General features: G+C 33.7%; 1 protein-coding gene and 1 long non-coding RNA gene across 2 annotated transcripts in view; one reads left to right on the top strand and one right to left on the bottom strand.

The window, feature by feature from the left end:
- The window catches only part of LOC145678598 (aminopeptidase N-like), a 210,131-nt gene that overhangs the window by 43,236 nt on the left and 141,201 nt on the right, over positions 1 to 25,694 (bottom strand). Inside the window, exons 10-12 of the mRNA XM_081748941.1 lie at positions 25,476 to 25,675; positions 24,042 to 24,209; positions 20,933 to 21,076 (exon numbers count right to left, since the gene is read on the bottom strand). Coding sequence (XP_081605067.1) covers positions 20,933 to 21,076; positions 24,042 to 24,209; positions 25,476 to 25,675 — 512 coding nt within the window. The remainder of the gene's footprint in view (positions 1 to 20,932; positions 21,077 to 24,041; positions 24,210 to 25,475; positions 25,676 to 25,694) is intronic.
- Positions 1 to 25,694, top strand: part of LOC145678599 (uncharacterized) — a 245,489-nt gene that overhangs the window by 138,688 nt on the left and 81,107 nt on the right. The window lies entirely within an intron of this gene.

The raw sequence follows: 25,694 nt of genomic DNA, 5'->3' as shown, positions 1-25,694 counted from the left end.
TTACCGCACTGCCCTCTTGTTTGCGCGTATGCTTTGCCCTGCCCTGCCCTGATTATATGTGGGTCCGTATGCTTTTTTATATAGATTGACCGCAACTGCTATGTATATACCTAAGCTTATTTGTGGAAACAACTTAAATGTATACCTGTTTTGTACCGCCCTCCCCACTTGTTTGCGCGTATGCTTTCCCTGCCCTGTTTACATGTTGCCGCGTATGCTTTTTTATATAAATTAAGCGCAACTGCTATTTATATACTCTAATCTTATTTGTGGAAAGAAGTTAAATGTATACCTGTTCTGCACCGCCCTGCCCACTTGGTTGCGCGGTGGCTTTATCCTGCCTTGCCCTGATTATATATGGGTCCGTATGCTTTTTTTATATAGATTAAGCGACACTACCATGTATATACCTTGAACTTATTTGTGAAAATAACTTAAAGGTATACTTGCTTTGCACGGCCCCGCCCACATGATGGCACGCATAGTTTTTATACAACGAGCCCTAAATTTAATTTGCACACGGACATTGAGTGCCACGTTTTAAAAACTATTTAATGTAATTATTGTACACATGCTTCCGTATAAATACACGTACGTTTTTTTACGAATGGACTTACACTGCTACGGCTTGAAATTAATAAATGTACGCATGCTTTCGTATAAATGCACGCACGTTTTTCCATATGGACACCATTTGCCACGCTTTTAAAATTAATTACTGATATATTTTAAGCACATACATTAACAAATACGAAATATAATTTGATTTTTAAAATAAGAAGAAAACCAACAACCTCCATTTGGCTAACATTCACATGGCTGAAATACCTTTAAATAGTGTAGACTAGCATCATTTGCTTAATGAACATAGCGACGTTTTTATTTTAATAATAAATTAAGCATTCATAAAATAAATGTAGAAAAAAAAGATCACCAATTTGAAATACTTCATTCCTAGTACATACTAAATAATTTAATGCTAAAAATGATATTAAACTTACCTTTATATATATTCTTTTTTAATTTTGCCTGTAAACCACTTCCAACGGCGTATATGGTCACATGTGCGACGACAGGAAGTGACTCAACTTCCTGTAGCAGTGTTGGTAAATTTTTATATTTTGTGTTTAGTTAGAGAATGGTAATGGAAGATTTTTGATTTAAAGAGATTAATAAATAAGAAATTTATATGAAATGGGGAGTGGTTTTTGGTATACTTTATTCACAAGTGCAGAAAAAATATATGTGTTGCCTAGTTTGTAAAATAAATATAAATGAAAATGCTTTAGGTGATTTTGTAATGTAGCCTGTAGGAATATGAGCCGATTCACTACCCTTTATGATATTTAGACTGCAAAACACAGACTACAATGTCACACATTTGCTTATTTTTGGATTTTGCGATGGATTATTTACGCAAACTAAAATGCTAAGACAATTTAGTAAGACACAATGTGTTAGTAACAAACAAAATAGGGGCAAACTAAGCATAGTCAAGGGGTAGTTACGGGATACTAAAGATAGTCAAGGGGTAGTTACGGAATACTAAAGATAGTTAAGGGGGCATACTAAGGACATTCAAGGACTAGTTAGCCCAAGCTAGGAATAGTCAAGGACTATTAGGGGATAATTAAAGACTAGTTAGCCCAAATTAAGGATATTCAAGGACTATTTAGGGGATACTTAAAGGCTAGTTAGCCCTTACTAAGGATATTCAAGGACTATTAGGGGATAATTAAAGGGTAGTTAGCCCAAACTAAGGATATTTAAGGACTATTTAGGGGATATTAAGGATAATTAAAGGAGGTTAGCCCATACTAAGGATATTTAAAGACTAGTTAGATCAAACTAAGGATATTCAAGGATTATTTAGGGGATAATTAAAGGTTAATTAGGGATACTAAAGATAGTCAAGGTGTAGTTAGGGGATATTTGAAGGATATTCAAGGAATAATCAGGGGATATTCAAGGAATATTCAGGGGAAGCTTAATTATAGAATGCAGAATGAGGGCCTTTTCTTTTGCGATACTTAGTTTGAGAATAAATATTGCGGTGGGGCGCAGTACAGAATAAATTTTTGCGGTGGGGCGCAGTACAGAATGAGGACCTTTTTTTGCTATACTTAGATTCAGAATAAATTTTTGCGGTGGGCCGCAGTACAGAATGAGGGCCTTTTGTTTTGGTATATTTAGTTTGAGAATAAATATTGCGATGGACAGAATGGGATTTAGGATATTTTACAATTGGAACAAGGCTACATACAGGTGTACTGTTAACGCAAATACGTGTAGAATGTGAATCGGAAAAAATACATAGAGACGTGTTGTTTTATGAACCCGTTTGCAGACGACTTAACACTATACTGAATGCTTTTGAATAAGGCCGCTAGGTGGCAATACTTACAACATGATTGCGTCAAAACATGCGTAAACCTGTTCAATGTAATGACATATATAATAATATATATTCCGTTTTAATATCATTTTATTGTACGCCGTTGGACGTAACGTGTTGTTTACCCCTGACTTATTACTAGTGCTAGTAGTAGTAGTAGTAGCACTGAATTGAAAATATAACATTTAGTGACAAATATTATTTCTGTTTTACAGTGTGTGGACCCTGCAGTTGCAGAATAAAAATTAGCGAGACCATTTTTAACAGTTTTGAAGAACAACTAAGAATTAGAAGGTGAGTGTATTTCATAATTATTATTAATATATTTATTGAAAACACTTAGTAAACAAGATTTTTTATAACCAATTTAATGATCATTTGTTTAGCTGAGGTTGTTTTTAACCATTAATTATTTAACCAACACTTAGTAAACAAGACTTTTTAAAACCAAGTTCTTGATCATTTTTAGCTGAGCTTGTTTTTTAACCAGTAATTAATAAGCAAGTTTTTTATATATTTTTTCAAAGCAAGTTATTGATTATTGCCTGTTTTGCTAGACTTATGTTAGAACTCAAAAATGTTTTCTTTTCTTTTGTTTTAGATGGATTTCCTGTGTTCAACTGGTGAGTTCAATATGATTGATGAACTTTTCCTGCATGAAGTTTTACGCGGTCTTGATGACTATTCTCGTGTCTTCAGTACGTGGAAGGCGATAGTGGAGCTGCAGAGATTAGGTCATCGAGCCAGTGTAAGGTGTGAAGCTTTACTACACGCTCTTCGTGGATTGGAAGGTAATGACCTTATACTTTTAAATCATTGCGTTTCAGCCGCCGATGTGCTTGATTTATTCGTGCACGGATTTTTTCGCAGTAATGACATTTATAATTATGCTCAAGACAGATTTATGTATTTAATGGCGTGCGGAGAACGGCAAATAGATAGAATAAATAATACAGAGTTATCCAACTTTTTTGATTATGGTTCGCGATTTGTTTTGGATGAATCTTTAATTCCATCTGAATCACCCATAACTGTGACCCCTCAAAAAAATTACAACTTGAGTGATGAAGACTTGGCATTTTTAGATGGAGTAAATCTAAATTCCGATGAAGAACAAGAAGTGAGGAGATTGGTTAAAAATGTGGACGATGCTGTGGTTAAACCCACGCAACAAATCCAGGGACAAAATCCTGTATACAATCAGCCTTGTGTACAGGACAATCATGGTTATGGGGACCAATCTGATCCTCAACCTGGACCCTCACATGCTCCTGACCCCGTGTTTGTTGGATATGGGAGCAATAATGGGAAAAGTACAAATAGTACTGATTGTAGTGCTAGTGGTAGTGCTAGTAGTAGTGGTAGTGGAAATAATAATGAGGGGGAAAATCAGAGTAATAATAACTGTAATAATAACTTAGAAGTAGTAAGAGAGAGCAGAAAACGGTTTCGTAAGTTTCACCTTACGGGCCATGAAATCGCGGTTAGACCAGTGGATAATGAACGACGTATTGATAATCCACAGGCCTATATTGAAAGCTTATTTAATTTTGCATTAGAACATGTGTTATCTAATCCTCGCCCCACAGATTATATTGGACTGTACATTGATAGTAGCAATAGTAGAAATAACAAGTCTGTATATGTTCCATTTAGAAGTAAACCCGATTTTTCTGCTCAAACTGTCCTTTCCTCAGTTGAACGAGTTTTAAATTCAAATGAGGATTTCCTTTTGGGGCATGAGGTATTGTTTCGCTTCCACGTAGCAGAGTATGCATGGAAACGGAAGAAATGCAGCAAGTGCTGTTGAAAAGTATTCCAAACATCAAGATTATTTGGAAAAGCGTTTAATACGCATAGAAAACAAAAATATGTACTGCCTTCCCATGGCAATTGTATGGAGGATTACGAAGCACACCGCAAGTAAGGAAAGTTTATATAAATTAAAAACAAGAGATTATGACACATGGGTTCTTAAAGCAGAAGTTCTCTGCGAGATGGCAGGAGTTGACGTTAAAGCAAAGGGTGGATGTGATTTTAAAGACCTGGATTTGATACAATCATATTTAAGTGGTGAGTATCAAATTGTGGTGTATGAGGAAGATGAAAATAATGACCGGGAATATATAGTACGTTACCCGGGAGAGTATGCAGAGAATAAGATTTTTATTTTTTATAAGAGAGGTGACACTGTTGGCCATTTTGAACCCATTCCATACATTAAAAAATTACTGGGTAAACTGAAGTATTGCTATTATTGTTTGCAAGCATATAATGGGTTAGCATATAAACATAAGTGTGAAACTCAGTGTTCTCTTTGTGAATGCAAACACGTACGGAATTATGATAGTGATAAAATTAAATGTAATGCGTGCAATAGAGAGTTTGCTGATGGTACATGTTTTCAGAATCATAAGAAATGTAATAAAGGCGGAAAATCTGTGTGTGATAATGTTAAGATTTGCAATAATTGTGGTATCATCTTTGATAACAGGCGTCCAAAATCAAACAATGTGTGTGGTGAACATTTTTACACTACTTGTCGTAAGCATGTTGATATCACTCATACATGTTTTGTACAACAACAAAAGCTTGTACATACTGATAGGTTTATGTACATTGCATATGATATAGAAACGATGTTAAAGGCGCTAAATGCGCGCGGTGAAAGGGAACATGTGGTAGTACTTGTATGCTGTAAGCATATTTGCCACAACTGTATGAATAAAGGTATCGGTGAGTCCTGTAAAACTTGTGGTAATAATAATGGAAATCGTTCGTTTTCTTTTAAGACAATGACGGACTTTATTAACCATGTATTGGCAGACCGACCTGACTTTAGACGTATAATTTGTATTGCACATAATGCTAGCAGATACGATGGTCTTTTCTGGCTTAGAAATCTAATAGAAGAGCAGCATCTTATTCCTAATGTGGTAATTCAGGGTCAGAAAATTTTTAATATTAATATTGGTAATCGTATTTTCTTTAAAGATTTTTATTTATTTATTCGATGTAAATTATCTAGACTTCCCAAAACTTTAGGCCTGCGCGGAAATTTAAAAAGGAAGATTTCCCATATTTATTTAACACCGAGGAAAATCAAAATTATGTTGGCCCCTTGCCACCACTTGAATTCTATGACCCTGAAGGACGAAGCACCGAAGAAAAACAAGAATTAATAGCCTGGCACCAAGAACGTGCGGCAAGTGGCGAGGAATTTAACCTCGAAAAGGAAATGCTGTCTTATTGCGAGAACGATGTTAGAATTCTAGCAGAAGCGATCATCAAATTTAGTGACATTATTGAAGAGAAAACGAATGGTTTGCAATGTTTCATTACATCATCCACCATTGCAGGTCTTGCAATGCGTACATATCGCACTTTGTACTTACCTGAAAATACTATTCCCGTAATTCCCGCGTTGGGTTTCCATCATAAGACAAAGTATAGTACCAAAGCTATGCAATGGCTTATGTATATGGAAAAACAATTAGGGATAGAAATCCAGCATGCTAGGAGAGGTGGGGAAAAGTATATTGGTAGGTACCAAGTTGATGGATGGCATGAGGGACTCAACGCCGCCTTCGAATTTTATGGTTGTTACTGGCATTCGTGCCCGCGTTGTTACCCTTTCAACCGTAACGACATTTTACATGACGCTCAAGACTCATGCAATACAATGGAAAAAAGATATGAACAAACAATGCTTCGCCGAAAGTACCTAAAACGTTTAGGTATAAACCTATACGAAATCTGGGAATGTTCTTGGGATGAAAAGGTAAAGACGGATAAGGACGTACAAAGGTTTATTAAAGAACGTTGTACTAACCTGCCTGATTTCCTTATTCCCAAGAACTGTTACAATGGCGGACGCACTGAAGTGTTCAAATCTTATGTGAATTGTATGGGTAATGAGAAGTTATGTTACGCCGATATAACTTCGTTATATCCATATGTGATGTCACGTAAACCTATGCCCGTTAAATCACCTAAGATACATACGGGGCCGGACTTTCCAGATGTGGAAAGTATTCATGGTGTAGTAAAATGCACTATTTTGCCCCCGAAAAACTTGTATTTTCCAATTATTCCGTATGTGGCTGGAGGCCGATTACTTTTTGGTTTATGCCGGACATGTATGGAAGAGGAAAACCCTGATGATTGTACACATAGTGACAATGAGTGTGCTATTACAGGTACGTTTTGTACTCCAGAGTTACACCTCGCTCATCAAAAAGGGTACAAAATACTCGATATACACGAAATATGGAAATTCGAACTCATGGATCCTGAAGAGGGGAATTCAGGTGGTTTGTTCGGAACTTATGTGAATTCCTTCCTTCAGATGAAGCAGGAAGCCTCTGGTTTTCCTGCTTATTGTAAAAATGAAGGAGACAAACAAAAATATATCGAGGACTATTATGCTCATGAAGGCATACAGTTAAATTATGATAACATCAGGACGAACCCGGGATTGAGGCAATGTGCAAAACTTTACCTCAATTCATTATAAGGCAAATGGGGACAGCGCACTGATATGTCACATAGTGTAATTGTTAGTGACGAAGTTACGTTCCTTAGGTATTTAACGTCGGCAAGGTATGAAATTCAAAGTGTGGTCCCAATTAATGATGATCACTTATTTATCACATATAGAGATAATGAAACTGAAAATGTCCCACTGGAATTTTCAAACGTCATATTAGCTCCCTTTATTACTTCGTGGGCTAGACTTGAACTATATAAATTACTAACGACTGTAGGACCAGACAGAGCCATTTACTGTGACACTGACAGTATTATGTATATACAGAAAAAAGATGAGGAACCTTTGTTACCACTTGGAAACTATCTGGGTGATCTAACAGATGAAGTTCCAGAAGGTTGGGAATTTACAACCTTCTACGGTTTAGGTGCGAAAAATTATTGTTATAGGCTGATTAATGCCAAAGGGGATGTTCGGCACATTCTCAAAATTAGGGGGATAATACTAAACGATAGGACCTCTCAAAAAATTAACTTTGAGAGTTTCTATAAATTAGTGTCTGGACAATTAGAGTCCACAGTAATAGAAAACCCAAATAGTATTTTGCGTAAACCAGGGTTCCGTATCTTTAGTCGTACAGAGACTAAGACACACCGTGAGGTAAATAAAAAACGTAAACGTGTTGACGAAGATAACGTAACTGACGATATACCAATAACAAAACGTGCGACTTTACCTTACGGATATAGGCCCACGAACGAGTAAATGTGACTTGTGTGAATGTTTTTTCTTTTTAACCAGTTCGTTTCTTATGGAAACTCGGAACAATCTTTAGATTGTGATTATGTTAAAATTTCCAGTGGAAAGTCGTTAATTATTTGTTGGATTGCTTCTTATAAAAGCTCATTCTTAAAATTTCCTAAGTGTTAGGAGCACTCTATGAGTGTAAATAATTTATTTTAACTCAAAAGCTTTAACTTTTTTCCTTCGCTTCATTAGAAGCTCAGAACAATCGTAGATTGTTTTCTTAGAAACCTCTATCTTTCTTTCTGAATGTGTGAGTGTATATAAAGCAAAAGCTCTATTGTATGCATTCATTTGAGTACAACATGTTAAAGTTTCAACATCCCTCTACCATTTTAATTGCGGGTTCATCAAGGGCAGGAAAAACATGTTTTGTAAATCGATTACTTAATGAACATGATCAAATGTTTAGTATAAAATTTAATGATATTGTTTGGTGTTATGGGGCAGTAATACCAAACCTCGATGCACATGCAAAAATACGTTCTGTAGAAGGGATACCTGACATGAATAATTTTGAAATTAAAGAAAATTCATTATTAATACTTGATGATTTAATGTCAGAAACTAATGGCGATGTTGCTAATTTATTTACAAAGTATGCACATCATAAAAAGTTGACTGTTATATTTATTATTCAAAATTTATTTCCAAAAGGAAAACATGCACGTGATATTAGTTTAAATGCACATTATATTATAGTATTTAAAAATCCGCGTGATAAATTACGAATACAATATTTAGCAAGGCAAATTATGCGTCGATATAGTAAGGAAATCGTGAATGTATTCGAAGAGGTAACACGTGAGCCTCACACTTATTTATTATTTGACCTAACCCAAAAAACAAACGATGCATTGCGAATACGTACAAATATCTTTCCTAATGAAATTATGCATGTATACGCTAACATAAAAGACATGCATACAGAAATTTTTATTTAGTTGGTATCAAGATGTTGAAGGTAAAACAACACTACAACACGCTCCGTGCTTTGTGCAAATGCAAAAATACAAAACGGAAACAAATTTTACAAAATGCTTCAGGGGATTTAATAAGAACAATTTCTCAAGTAGCTAAAAACACAATAAAAGGAAACATTCCTTTAAATCCTCGTCAGAAGCAACGATTACGTAGACATAAAAAGATCTTGCGCGCTTTATCTCAGCAGCGTACTGCCTTAAAGATAAAGAAGAGGTTGTTACTACAAAAAGGTGGTGCACTTTTACCATTAATTTTGGGACCACTTCTAGCAGCAGTAGGTAGTAGTATTTTTAGTCGATAATTATGTCAGAATTACGTAAAATGATATTAGTTCCTGAAAATGCAATACATGGAATTCAGTCCAATCTTAAATCAATAGATTCACATCAATCACGTTTAGATGAAGGAATGAATAATATTTATAACGTCATGATATTAGTGTACAACAAAAATGGAAATTATATCAACAAGCTTTGCATCGTTACTTACAGTATACATCTTCTTCACATAAACCTATTACATTACCTGTTATTCAGGATGAACAAAAAGAAGAAGAAAAATTATCATCACTTGCTTTGCAACGTGATACCAATACTTCTATTTTACCATTTGTATCAGACATTTTACAATCAGTACCAAAAACACTACGTAGGAAAACAGATCTATTATTAAACCAGTTAACAAATTCTGATAAAATTCAGTGGGATAACTCTGGCGTAGTACGTATCCAAGGAAAAACAATACCTGGTTCAAATATTATAAATTTAGTAAATGATGTTCGTACAAGAAAATATTCAAGAAATCCTATAGGTATTCATGAATTTAAAAATTTATTAGAAGATCTTAATGTTCCTAAAGAATTTATTGGCACACCAGCATCAAAACTGAATACTAGTAGTAGACAACGTATTCGTAAAATAAGAAAATCATCCAGTCCTAAAGCAGTATCTAATTTATTTAAACATTGGAAAGAATATAGTATGTAAAAATGACAAAATTATCAAAAACATATTATGATTATTCAAATCCTAATTCATTATCGAGTATACAAACATTACATCGTAAAACAAAATTATCTAAAAAGAAAATTAAAAATTGGTTAGCTTCTCAAGATGCATATACATTGCATGCACCAATTCGTAAAGTTTTTCAACGGAAAAAGTATTATGTTAGTGCACCAAATGAAACATTACAAATGGATTTGGCAGATATGCAAAACATTGCAAAGTATAATAATAATTATAAGTATATATTATGTTGCATTGATATTTTTTCACGTTATGCATATTGTGTCCCCTTAAAAACAAAGAAAGCTCCTGAAATGGTAAAAGCAATAAGAAAAATTTTAAAAAAATTCAAGTTACCCGTGTTTAATGTCCAAACCGATTTAGGTACAGAATTTTATAATCGTTATGTAAAACAATTGTTTAAAGAATATGAAATTAATCATTATAGTGTTCATTCCGAAATTAAATGTGCTTTAGGAGAACGTTTTATAAGAACATTAAAAGAAAAATTGTATCGTTACTTTACGGAAAAAATACTTATCGTTATATTAATGTCTTAGATCAAATTGTCAATAATTATAACCATTCATATCATTCAAGTATTAAAATGGCGCCTGCAGAAGTAAATGATTCCAATGTGAATCAAGTGTGGAAAACATTATACGGGAATACTGTAAATAAAAAGAATACAAGTTGTAAATTAGTCCGGGTGATTATGTTCGTGTTAGTAAGTATAAACATGTATTGGAAAAAGGATATTTACCTAAATGGTCGCAAGAAATATTTATTGTTGATAAATGTATTAAATCTAATCCTGTGACTTATAAATTAAAAGATTGGAATGGAGAAGAAATTAAAGGAATATTTTATGCACAAGAATTACAAAAAGTAATTATAAATTCAAAGAAAACTTATCTCATTGAAAAAGTATTAAAACGTAAAAATGGGTGGATGTACGTAAAATGGTTGGGATATCCGTCAAGTATGAATTCATGGATTAGATCAGATTCTATTCAGTCTGCAAAATGAATTCAAACCTTACACATGACTTTTACGTTACTCTGCCTTCAAATGCCAGTAGTAAACTTTTTAATAATAATACAACAGCTTCATTTCGCGTTAAATTAGCACAACCTATTGATTTAAGTGATGACGAATGGGGTGTTGCATTAACACAAATTAATATTCCGTGGAGTTTTTATAATGTTGGTGAAAATGAAGAAATAATAATTACTACTGTTATCGATGATAAAGTTGAACGTCATCATGTTCGTGTTACACCGGGATATTATTCCTCTATCGAATCTATTCTTGAGTTAATTCCTGAAAATGTTCGTATGTTACAATAGTTACAAAATAAAAATCAAATTGTAATTAAACATTCTTTAAAATTAGAAGATCAATGTATGATTGGCATTACACCAGGATTACAACATATTTTTGGATTTATTAATGAAAATACACACGATATTAAAAATGTAGTATACACAAAAATTAGAAATGTTGATTTATTATTATCACGGGGTAAATTTCCATGTAATTTAGATTATAATATTCCCAATTCAATTAATGTATGTGTTGATATTGTAAAACATCAACAAAATATTGGACCGTTAGTTCGAAAACTTAGTGTATATAATGTACAACACGGTAATGTAAAATCTTTTGTGTTTCATACACCACATTATGTTAAAGTTGAAAAGAAATATTTTGATACAATAGAAGTAAACTTAAAAGATGAACACGGTTTAAAATTACCATTTCGTTTCGGGACTTCAAACTTGACACTTCACTTTAAACGAAAATGATTTCTGAAAGTATTGATGATAGTTTTTACATTACATTAGTTTCAAACGCTAGTACAAATGTATATCCTACAAATAATCCAACACATTTTATTAATCAGTTGAAAAACAATATACGATTATCAGAATCCGATTGGTACGTAGGGTTAAGTGAAGTACATATTCCATTAACATGTTATAACGTCACCGAAGGTGAAAATGTTGTATGGTACAAATTTAAAAATGCAGATCCTATGAAAAGTAAAGTGGATATTATCCATCCATTCATCATTTAATAGATGAATTAAATACATTATCAAGATTTATACGGTTTAGCTTTTCAAATATTGTACGTGTTGAATGCGATGAACGTGTAGAATCTGTTACATTGTCACCTACATTAGCTTTACAATTAGGTTTTTCTTGAAAAATCAGATCTTGTAAAAGAACGTCGTGGGTTCAAACAGCCATACGTAGATATTGGATATCCACATCAAATTTTTATTTATACCGACATTATACAATATCAATTTTTAGGTGATACAAAAGCACCATTATTGCGTATAGCAACAATTTCAGATATTAAATATGGAAAAGTTTAAACAATTACCTTTGAAGATATTCATTATATGCCACTTGCAAAATTTTGTTTTAACACAATTGAAAAACTATTAAAAGATCATGCAGGGCGAAATTTGCCATTCCGATCTGGGACACTGACCGTAACACTTCATTTTAAACGCTCTCCTGTTAAATAATAATAATAAAATGAGATCTAGACGTGTTACTTTACATCGTGGACGTGGAATACCATATTTTTCAGGACCTGTATATCAAAGGGGACATGGTATAGGAAGTTTCTTTAAAGGGTTATTTCGTTTTGCATTATCATTTCTTAAACAAGGTGCAAAAACTGTAGGACGTCAAGCATTGCAAACCGGTATACAAGTTGCGGGTGATGTATTGGAAAATAAACCATTTAAAGAAGCGGTTCGTGCACGTGTAAAAGAAGCTGGTAATAATTTAAAGACAAAAGCTATTAATAAAGTTGGACAGTTGCTAACTGGTAGTGGTAAGAGACGGTCACGCAAAAGAAAGGCTCCTGCAATTGTAAATTTTGGACCACCAACAAAACGTAAACATATAAACGATATCTTTTCATAATGTCCTAAATTCCGATAGTTCTGAATGCTGTACCAATGAATTTGATTTCTTTTTAATACCAATGACACAAACAGCTATTGAAGCAACTATAAATGCTGAATATCTTCCTATTTCTACATTAACATCAGAAGGACCAATTGAATTTGTTATTCCTGGAGAAACAGGAGAATTTATTCATCCGGCATATCTATATCTTTATGTACGTTGTAAAATTACAAAAGATGATGGTAAAAATTTAGTTAATGATGATGTTGTTGCACCAGTAAATAATTTCCTACATTCATTATTTAGTCAAATTGATATTTCGTTAAATGATAAATTAATTAGTTCTTCATCAGGATCTTATCCTTATCGTGCATACATTGAAATTATTCTCATGATGCTTCTCAAACACATTTAGCATGTGCTATGTGGCATAAAGATACTGCAAAAAATTTTAATAAATTAGATAATACAAATGATGGTTTTCAAAAGCGTGCCAATAAAATAAAAAATAGTAAATCTTTTGAAATGTACGGACGTCTTCATACTGATATCGTAAGTTTAGATCGTATGCTTCCTAATAAAGTAAGTTTACGTGTAAAATTACATCGTAGTAAAGATACCTTTTGTTTAATGTCTCCTGAAAATACAAGTTACAAAGTTGCACTTGAGGAAGTTATTCTACATGTACGACGTATTGATGTCCCTGCAGATTTAGCTATGCAATTAAATACACGAATGGTTTCAGAAACGGCCAAGTTACCTCTCACAAGAGTAGAAACAAGATCTTATACTATTCCTGCACAAGTCAAGTCATATAACCTTGATAATCTCTTTCTGGGTAATGTTCCTAAAGGTCTGGTTATTGGTTTCATTTCCAACACATCCTTCAATGGTAAATCACATCTTAATCCGAAACTTTAACGTTAAAAAACTGCAATTACATGTTGGATCAAAATCATTCCCTCCCAACCCCCTTACTCCTGATTTTAATAATGATTTATAACTTCTAAGTTACTATACTCTGATATCAGGTACTGGTATATATTATCAAAATTATTCACATACTGTTACTCTTGAAGAATATCCTAATGGATATAATCTGTATGCTTTTATTCTATCTCCAACTGGTACTTTAGATGACAACACTTGGGATGTAGTTCGTGATTCTCCTGTAAATTTAAAAGTATCATTTTCAGAAACTTTAACTGAACCAAGTACATGTATTGTCTATGCGCAATTTGACTCGTTAGCACAAATAGACAAAGATAGAAATATTAATACTGATAACACCTTCTAATTTATTCAGTTGAGTAGAATGAGGGTTGTTGTACACTTCTCCGCATTCCATAATAATGATGAGGAATTTATTGTAAAGGAACTAGCAATTGTAAATCCTGACGTTCCGTTTTTACAAAATTGGATATTTAAACCACCATATCCATTAAATAAGCTGTCTCAGCCAATCATAAATACAAACAAATATCTAAGTGAAAATGTATATGGCATTACCTCGCACGAAGGCGATGTAGAGTATTCACTTCTTAAGGAAATAATTCAATCATATTGTTCAAATACCACCAGTATTTACACGTATGGATTAACTAGAAAGTGTTTTCTTGAAGAAATTCTGCAAAGAAATGTTACAAATTTGGAAGAAATAGACTGTCCAAAGTATACTGCATTAAGTTTCTACGTTCACAAGTGTGCACATAATAAACATCGTTTTGGACAATATAGGTGCAGTATTCATGAAGCATTACTATATAGTGAATATGTAAAAGTGTATAATTATGTTTTACATGTGAAAAACAGTGATAATTACATACCTACTATAATTAAGAAAAATAATAATCATGTATAGTGACGAATTGTTAAAAGTGTTAGTGACTGATAAAGTGACTGGTGCAAGTGTTACCGGGATTTATCCTATTGATAAACTTCCTGTAATGGTAGAACCACCTGCAGCACTTGTAATTAATCTTGATACATCCAATTCAAGTGGATCACACTGGGTAGCAGTGTACATTAATGAGAAAAAACATGGATTCTATTCTGACAGTCTTGCTATGGACATTCCCAAGGAAATAAAAAAAATTATCCAAAAATACTAAATTGTATTTTACAAACAGTGAACAATATCAGCACGATGATTCTGTGTTATGCGGATACTTTGTATTATATTTTTTGCATCATATTATTCGCACTCAATCATTTGAAAAGTGTTTAAAATTGTTTAACAACAAAAATTTAAAAAAGAATGATGATATTGTTTATAAACATGTAAACAACATTTTAAAAAGAAAACACAAGTATTTTTTTTATTTTTTATTATTGTATATTTTTTACAATAAAAATTTTTAAACTATATTTATGCATTTAATTTGCAAATCCTCGTTACAATCTTGATAATGCATTAGTTAATGCTGTTGATCTTTCATATTTCCACCAGTAATTCAACTGTTGTGCGTTACGATATGGACATCCTGATTTCTTTACAACATTTTTGTGAAAAGAACAATATTCATTAAATGTATTTCCACACAAATCATTTAACGCTGGACATTCTTTCGTTTCTAAATCAATAACATTATCTAATGCAAATATTCTCTTAATCCAAAGAGATTTTTCTAAACCTTTACAATAAAAGGTTGAATTCATTGTACATAATTGATATACAAGGTTACGTATGAATGATACAGTATATCCTGTTTTACTATCCCAGTTCAATCCGTGTAAATTCAATGTCAGCCAATCAATTTGTTTTTGGCAACCTAATGACAATAAATTATATTCTATTGGTGATTTTACCAAGCAATGGAAATTTACTGCATCATCACATGCGCTAAGACAAAACTCACGAATAATAAATTCGTTATCAGACATTTTAAAACCTTGAATATCAATAATGTATTGATTTACGCAAGGTGAAATTTCATTTGTGCGCTGAATGAAATATGGTATAATTTGTCCAACAAATTCTGTATTTTTTAAAAGATCACAAATTTTACGCATAAAGCATATAAATGAGATTTCACTATGTTCTTGTTCATACAATTCAAAAAGTTCACCAGGAGTTTTATCAAGAGATAAATACTTTGCTGCAAATGATCCAATATCATGAAGAGTACTTGATGTGCAATCCAGCGGATTATTCTCACGTAAGTATACATTTATTGTTTTTAATACACAATTCACATTAATATTTTTAACACTACATAACACACATAAAACACTCACACTATTCGGATACATTTTTCCTTCTGTCTTTTCTTAATAGAACCTCTAGTAATTCCGGAAAATAGTCTATATCATTTAATAATTCCAAATATGCTTCATAAAATTTTTCTCTTGTTAGTATTCCAATAATGTGGGTGTTGGCATACAGGTAAAACACATCGTCTTCAACACTAGGGCTTGCTATAACACTCCAAGCACGGACTTCCAATGATTTTGGGGGTAGATTCATACAATCATGCGCATACACATGATACGATCCTTCTCTGCAACCATCACATATTAACGTGTCGTTAAATTCCCATTTTTCAATAGCTTTCTTTATACATTCTCGGTCCACATTTTGACTATTACAAGAACAGTCTAAACTCCAAAATCTTGATGATGATGGTGATGATGCTGGGGTTTCTGAAACTGTAAATACTGATGAATCTATTTCGTCAATATCAAATTCTTCATCTGAAGATGATTCATATAATTCTGTTTCAGCATCAGATAATGATGCTTCAATATTAATATCGCAGTAATCCTTCTTCTCATAGGACTGCATTTTCTGTCTTTATATATTTTCTCTCTTAGGACTTGTATTTAAAGTACTTTCAGATTCATCACGTGTTCACCTTATGCCTAATCAAAGTGGTGAGTCATCAATCACATGTTCCTTAATCACACAGTTGTACACCCAATTACTTATCATATGATGTTTAGTCATGTATCAACGGTCAAAATTACTCATCGTCACATGATGTTTCGTCGTTCAACAAGTTTATGTAATCGTACAAAGGTCAATTCATCCGAATTTCCAAAGCGCGCAAAACCTCAGTTCATGTCTTAACTTCTTCGGTGATGGATGTGCAAGAACAAGACTCCGTCTTTAGTACGGGCACCAAGTATGGGTAAATAATGCAATAAAATAAAATAAAGTTATTTCCTATTTTCCCGAGTTCAATTCCTGTGTTCACATAAATATAATTTCATTAAAAAGGGGAGGATGTCCCTAAAAACCGTGGTCCCTATACAGGGGTCAATCTTGGGTCCTGGGGGCCATTTCCAGGGATCATGCGGTAGGGAGCATCCACTGTGACCTTCGTAGTGGTCATTCAACCTTTCCTAACATTATTCCGTCATCTATCATTGTGAAACACATCACGTGTTCTTTATCAATCAATTGACCTTTCCCCTCCTGGCCCAATTTCGTCACCTTCTTCGATACTCACTATCTGCCCTTATCCTTAATTAAACAATCGATAAACTATCTCTTATCAAGGCGCGGCATCTCTTTTACGGTCACCACACTAAATGTATACTACTCAGCATCTACAGGAAAAGGTATAAAGGTAATTTATATAATACTTTCTCAACATATAAATATGAATCGAAGTTTTCTGTCTCCTCATCACAGGTAAACGCTGAACTATGTGAAACGGATTTTTGAAAATCAGAATCAATTGGCTGGAGTTGAGTTGATTTTGAATTTAAGGTCCCTTTCAACAGCGAGGCTATATGAGACGCGACCTACTGATTAATGTGGAATCCGAACCACATGAGCTCCCTCCGGGAATCGAACCCAGGTCTCCCACGCCAAATCCTTTGGCTAGAGTCGTGATTTCACCACCTCACTGTCGCCAAAATATATATCCTAAAGCGGAGGGAGATTCAAAATACATGATAAAAGTAGTGTATCCTGTGAGTCCGTCGTTAGGGACTTGAATCTAATAAGACCTACATAAATTCGTCAGTGAAGTAAGTGAAGACTTATCCCAGCGTTTACGATAGCTTGGCTTCTAAAAGGAGAAAGGGCAATTTGTAAAAATTAAGTTGATGTTGATTGCCTCATCACCACGTACTGATGATTTCAAGGGATAGCACAGGGGCACATTTTCTCCTGGGACCAATGAAATTCTTACCACTCCCGTCCAAACTTCCGAAGAAACCAGTATTTTTGCAGTGCTACTTTAACCCTGTGTATTAAAATTCTCCCCCGGAAGAAATAGTTTGTACTCATCACTTTCATCACGGATAATGACTGAATCGTTTGAAATTAAACTTCGAAGATAGTCGAATCAGTTTTCTTTTTTGTCATATTGCTTTCATTAGAATCGGTATCCTAAAAGAGAAATCGGCTCCAAATTTGTGATAAAAATATAGTATCTTTTGAAACTCATAAAATAGGCAGATTAAATTTTGTTTATAAACCCCTTTTGAAAAGTAAGATGACACTTGTCCCAATAAAAGGGTATGACCCACATGGGAAATTCTTGGCCATCCTCTGTATAGCCATGGTTTAGCCCCTTCATGATTAAAACGAAAGTATTGTTTTATTAAAATTAATATGTTGATTAAGTTTTATTAAAGTTTCATTTTCGCGTTATGATAATGGCGCTGCTACTTTTTATAATACTCTCGATAATTTTAACACGTTTAAAGGCAAAAATTTGAATTGTTTGCCCATATTCAAATTACTAACATAAAAAGAATAATATCAAATACCTTTTATTAATAGAAGAGAGCTGTATAACAAAATCTCGCGAACAGAATTTTAAAAATACTGTAGGTACGTAGCTGAAACTAATGATCATCGAAAAAAAGGGAGGCACTAAATCATGCTTTAACAAATCACCCTACTACTTGTTGGAAAACACTATAACGAATAGAGAAAACAGGCGTCTCTTAATAATAAAAAAGGTAGGGTAAGTAATTTGTACTGATGGTTATGGAAAAATAAAATATAAAGAGCAAGCGCAAAGTAACTACTCTACAAAGGTAAGTTGAGAGCGGACTACTTGCAGACGCAAGGAAACCACTAACACAAAATGCATGATCGTTTCGCATATTTTGTAGCTTATTTCTATTTATTCCTTTGTTTACGTGTAAAATGCTTAATATCATTATTAGAGCTATTCCATATGTATAGTAACTAACATTACACAACAGATATATTTTGCATTTTTAACAATTTCTGAACATGAATCTTTGAACCTTATGCGCTCTGAAAGGAGATTCAATTAGAGATCATAAAGATAAAACATGTCTAAAATATCAAAAGTGAACTTGACTCCCTCGTGCACTGAATGTGTCAGTTTTCAGTTAAAGATCAATTCACACATAATGTATCATGCCCATGTCATTCCCCTGCCATGATCCGTCCGTGTCACTGCCGTGACCATTCACACATATAATGCCGTTCTGTGGCGTGTCGCTATTTTTTCTACACCCTTTCCCTTGGTTCGGATCAACTTCGTGTCCCTTCGTGTGCTACGAAGAAAGCCGAAGGATCGCGGCCGACACAGTTTCTCTTCAAGCTACCGAGTCAGAGTGATTGAATTATATAATTGTATTTTATTTATTTATTACTAAACAAATTTACGATACAGCAAAAATACCATTATTTTTGTAAAATGTTTATTATCTTCATGAAGCAGAGAGAATTTTCTACTTGGCTTTAGAACTATCCCTCCTAATTTTTAATCGACATCTAATAGTTTACGATCATTATTTCTGTCTATTTTCCTACATATTACTTGCAGAAACTATGCGGAGTAAATGTTTTATTTAATGACTGTTTCATAAAAGTTTAGTCATATGTTAATTAAAATTCCACCATTTGTAAGTTTCTAATTTCAGTTATGAAAATCATTATAAATGAAGCTTTCGCTTTTTATAAAAGTCTTGACAATTTTAATGTTTTTAAAGACAAAATTCTATATTATTTGGAAATGTTCAAATAAACTAGAATGAAGAGAATAATACTAAGGAGCATTATTAGAACAAAACATTGTTCCTTAAGGAATTCACAGAATCAAGCTTTTCTTTAAAAAAAAAAAAGTTACTATAGGGTATGGGATTCGAAGTGATGATCGTGGACAAATAAAGCATGTAAAGAACAAGCTTTAACCGACTACTCTACAAAGGCACAGTAAAGATTAGACCTTGGCAGACGTATATAACAAAACCACTAACACAAAATGCCTGATCGCTTCGTACATTTTGTAGCTTATTTCTATTTAGTCCTTTGTTGAAATGTAAAATGGTTAATAGCAATGATTGTTAGAGCTGTGTCACATGTATAGTAACTAACCTTATGACAGATTTACGTTGTATTTCTAACAAAGCATAAAATTCCCTCCCTCTTTGTAAATTTCGCTGCGCGTTTGCCATATTTACAAAAATGGAACTTAGAATTTTTCGATGAAAGTTTCGGAGATTTGTTCTTTTAATTGTAACTTGCTTATTTCTTAGTTTTTTATTGAAATATTTTTTGGAAATATGTGTTTTGTTTTTCTGCTTATTTCCAAGAAGACATGTGACATTTTGTATCACAAGAAAGAGAGTTATTTCTATTTATGTAATTTCTAAAGACATATGACAACAATTTTGGACATAAGTGTACCTTTACATCATGTCGGTGTTCTTCGTTAGCTGCATACTCATTATATAGCAGTTTGTTTCTTGTTATTTGTGAATATGTTTAGTCTATTGATTACTCTATATCTGAGTGTTCATTTTAGCTTAATCGTCACTACATCCTTATTTTTTTCTTACTACATACCTATTCCATATCAAAGTGGATACAAAATTATTAGTGGGTGATGCTACTCTTCATATGATTATTTTCGGAAAGATACACCTCTATTATTGCTTTGATAGTGTCTGTTCGATCCATCGACATTTCATAAAGATAGCACAGCAATATTCTAATGAAACGATACTCTAATCTTAGTTTCCACCTCGTTTAAAGAGTTGCCTCATCCACCAATATTACTCAATCCTATTTTGGCTGTCTATATAGGTAATGTCCACGTGCATATACTAAATTGAAAAGTTCTTCTGAAGAAAGTAGCGTACTAGGCGGGGTTGGATAATGTGAGATAAAAAAAAGTCGATCTAAGTAAGAACACAAAAATACTAGTCGATTCTAAAACCAATATAAAAAGTGAACCATTTGGGGCCGTAGAGATTCCAGTGTATAGCCTGAAAGAAGAATAGAATGAGTAATCGTACACTTTGAGACGCCAAAGAACAATAAAATGTCCATTATGGAAATTCTTAAAATCATTGTTTCAAAACTACAAGTTACTATACTTACTAGTCGTAGATTTTCTTGATATCTTTCACAAGAAAGTCCTTGGCTAAGAAGAATCCCTCTTCGTTTCTACACACAGAAGAGAACACATAAAAACTGTCTTGCTTCCTAATATGGGATTCCTTGGAAATCCCCCATTCTAAGTACCTGAAACAAATTCAGTTTTAGAAATGTTTTATGTTTATATAGTACTACTGACATTAAAATATCTTAGATATTTGTTTTTAGCCCTTAAAAAATTAAGAGGAACTGAGGACTGCTGGCATGGCAAAGTTTGTTTTCTGTACAGATTGCGAACTTAATATAATATCTAACAGCCTATACAAATTGTTCAAATTATTGCGTAGAATGGAAATAAAATTAAAATTACTGTTTACTACTGAAGTTTCCTAAATAATGCTCGCATATGAAGTAACTACCAAGTAACTATTTCACGAATTATTTTCATCTGAATAGTTGTTGAATTGCAAGATCAAAACAATATTATGTAATCAGTTAAAACGCAATCTGTATAATTGTAACGATATTTAATACAACTTCACTGTTATGTTACAGATGCTCATTAATTTAAAGAAAACACCTGAAATGTACAACGTACGAGATCAATTTAACGTTGGACCGCATTTTACCCTCAGAATAGCTCTGTTATTTGGTGGCATGGATTCATAGAGGCCGTGAATGGTAGTAAGCGGAATATTTCTTCATTTTATGTGTAATATATCACTGAGTTCCGTGAGAGAATTCAGGTGGAAATCTGAGCTGGGTTCGTGACTCCACAACGGATCACAAACGTTCAATTACCTACATGTTCTGGTCCTGAGGTTGAACAATTTTGTGTAGATCCCAATATTCGTCAAACCATACTTCAATACCTTCAGCTGTGCGAATGGGGCATTATCATTTTGATGTAAAACAACTCCTTCACAATAGGATGCACATGATCCCACAAAATAGTGATATAAGCACGGGCAGTAAATCGGTCGGTAACGGTCATCATAGAAAACACTGAAAACCAGAATATTGCTGCACACAGCATGGAAGGGTCACCATCATGTTACACGATTGTTCAAGGACATAGCGAATCATATGCTTCATTGCGCGTCCTCCACGGACAAATACAGCCTATGGTTTCAAAACAGGTGTTCTATGACTTACTCAACTTTATGACACGTTTTCAGTCATCATCGGTCCATGTTGCATGTTCGCGTCAACATTGTCGTCATAACAAAGCATTACGGTTCCTTATTAGTGGTTTGTCAGTGGAACCCGAACCTGTATGTCATGTCATGTAGCTCACAGTAGATTATGATCTTAGACACAGGTTGCGGGATTTGGTGCTCGAGTTCCTCTGTTATTTATACCGCAGTCGCCCGACGGTTGTGAGTGACAATTTGCTATAATGCTTAGCGGGACCTCTCACAGAGGTATATCTTCCGACCACTGTTCCACTTCGACGATGTCGTTTTTCTGTGAATTTGTAAGTCATCATCTCCTTGAACACTATCCTTCGAAACAAACTCGACACACGTGTTACTTCCATCACGCTCGGACCACATAACCGAGTGCCTACAATTTGTCCTCTTGGGGAATGAGGGAAGCCGTCTCTTATACGCCATTACCGTCTACTCAGATCGCTGAACACTGCCATTCTACTGCTCTTCACGTAGTATGAAGATTTACCTAACATACTACCACCAACAACCCAGCGCTGCGGTCGCCACCTGCCTGCTGTTGTCAAATCAATATCTGATGTGTTTCAAAGTGTAAGCATTTCCAGTAAATTGAAAAGTATATCTATAAAAGTGTGAATCTATAGTAAGTTGATTACCTAAGATAAAAGTAAAAAAATCTATTAGACAGCATTAGCTTATTTATATCTGTCGTAAGCTGTACAGAAACTCACCTCGAAATTCATAAGCCAGGTGCTATTGATATAGGGCTACACTTAAAAATTTCTTTAAAAGCAAATGTGCACACTTTACTAATTTATTGATTTATTATTAGTACTTTTCGAATAATTGTAGGGAGCCTATTTTATCATCATGCCTGGCAATTGACTATGGCAGTTGAGAAACTCATGGAGAATTGTCATTGCTCGCGTTTCGATTTCTTTTGAAGACCCACTGATAAATGTTTACTCTGCAGATACAGGATAATCAACAGTCTGCTACATACATTAGCAAGCCTACGCCTAACACTTAAAACAATGCTCACTGACTTGTGAGAGGAAAACACACAGGACAACGAACATGCAATACAACAGCAATTTCTAATCAGTATGTATCGACATATTGGAGTGTCGGAAAATTCTAGGATTTAAGATTCATGAAGCATTTAATAATTAGTTGAATTTTTTTACAGACTGTGCGAGTGAACTCCTCCAGAGGTAGTAACGATCCACAGTACTGTACAGTCACTACTTTATAGAAACTTTATAGTTTTATCCTATTATAAATTATATTATTATAAATAAAAGAAACAAACAAGTGTATCGAGATATCACGTAAAGTATGCCGTTCAGTAAAGTATGCCGTTAGTCAAAAAGGAATCGGAACTATACAGCATGAGAAGGAGTGAAAGAAAAACGAATTTACTCAAAATACACTTCTCTAAAATACATCCTGAAATACTATTATCCGTTTCTTTAGTTTAAAATCCGAACTGTACGTTCCGAGGCTAAGGGAAAGTGATCATGAATGAAATGGCAGAATGCAGGAACTAGAGAGAAACCCTAGGAAACCCACGTGCAGGTATTTGTCCACTACAAAACCCATTTGACGAAAGCTAGGATCGACCCAAAGACTCCCAAGTAACAAAGATGAGCACTCTACAACTAAGCTAACGCTACCGATCACCCAAAATTAGAAATTTGGTCTAGTGTAATAAAAAATATTACCTCTTTAAGAAAAGTTCTAACTTTCGACATAATAATGCCCTAAAACTTCAAAGGAAGAAGTTTTATTTTGTTATTGATTTCACCGATATTTTCAATAAAAATGAGATTCTATGTAGTTTACTTTTAACCTGGAATTAATCTTCTTACTTCTTGGATAGACAACTATTTATAACAGAATATAATGTTTATATATTGATACATTATGTAGTAGCTTACCGTTGAAGAAGCCAGAGCTGTCGGGTGCACCCAAGGCTGGATAGGATAGTACTTCTCTCATCAGCCACATTGGATTTACGGTACCGTTCCCACAAGAAATTCCATTCCTTCTCGGTCCCATGTTTTATGGCTTTACAATAGAATACGCGTCTCAAATGTGGGGCAATTCTGAAAAAAAAAAACTACCTTCAGATTCGTACAATAATATAACATTTTTCATTTGCATGTAGCCAGCCAGCTATATATATATATATATATATATATATATATATATATATATATATATATATATATATATATATATACGTGCGGATCCAAGAGGGGCTATACGGACTATAGCTATAGCAGCCCGCTTAACGCTCAGGTACACACTGGATAAAATGGGCTTCAATCCTACTTTACAGTGAATAAAGCTGCAAACTATGGTTTAGCCCCTCAATTGAACATATCCTAAATCCGCGTCTATATATACATAGATAGATAGATAGATAGATAGATAGATAGATAGATAGATAGATAGATAGATAGATAGATAGATAGATAGATAGATAGATAGATAGATAGATAGATAGATAGATCATGTATTTACCTCCAAAGCATATTGATTTTATGAAACTTTCACAAAGACACACCGGATGACAGTAAATATATTTCAATCTGGGCGGAAAGTACAACCTTGACACTCAGATCTTATTACGACCAAATTCCACTTTTAGAACAGGAAGTGCCAAAGTTGCACTCTTCACTTGAGATATTTTGTTACTGTTGCCCGGCGTATCTCTGTGAAAGTTTTATAAGACCAATATACCTTCAAATAAATACAAGAAATATCCTTCAAAGGAGGACAAACTGCAATCTTAGATTTAAACATTTCCAGGTAACAAGAACGTTTCTTACTTCTAAATTGCAGCTCTAGAAATATTTTTGAGTGGTAGACTGTTGTAAAGAAGTTGTATATTTCCATAGTGTAAATATTCTACTTAGCATAATACTTCCTGCCAAATGGACCTTGATGATTATGAAATGTAACTGAATACTTGTAAGACTGTGAAGAAACAATTCGTGAAAGCTATAAGGTATTAATTCTTTTATTTGAAGAAAAAAATGTAAGCAAATATATCAGTCAACTTCTAGTCCTAAGATACAGCTCCAAATACCATTTAAAGTCAATCTTTGAACATTAAGATGACATAATCGGCTCCGTTACTGTGTTCTTTCTACATGATTGAACTTAAGTTTATAACCAAGTGTATTATTTAATACATATTCGGAGTGTTAAGTCGAATTTTTGTAGAAATAATGACCCTTATTTTGTTAGAAATGATTTCTGTATTTATAAAGTAAAATCTGTTCTTCTGGTCTGAGTCCAGTCAGGCACGTAGCCAAGGGGGGTCCTTGTGTTAGTGTAAAAATAAACATTATTATTGTACTCACGGATTCTTGGTATCAGGATCTTCCTGGGCCATCCATTGATTGAACAGATGTTTTGCTGTGTCGATGCAGTCACTGACTTCGAGCTCGCATACCCAGCTCAATATTTGAGAGCGATGTAGAGCCTCAATTAGGTCATTTGCCATACGAGGTTCATAGCCTATTTCTTCGAACAATGGAACTAATAATTTGGACATGAATTTCTGCAACATATTTTAGTCA

Source organism: Thermobia domestica, chromosome 2 (assembly GCF_964235325.1).
Source record: "Thermobia domestica chromosome 2, izTheDome1.hap1.1, whole genome shotgun sequence".
Classification (NCBI taxonomy): Eukaryota; Metazoa; Arthropoda; class Insecta; order Zygentoma; family Lepismatidae; genus Thermobia; species Thermobia domestica.
This window is presented reverse-complemented; position numbering and strand designations above follow the sequence as displayed.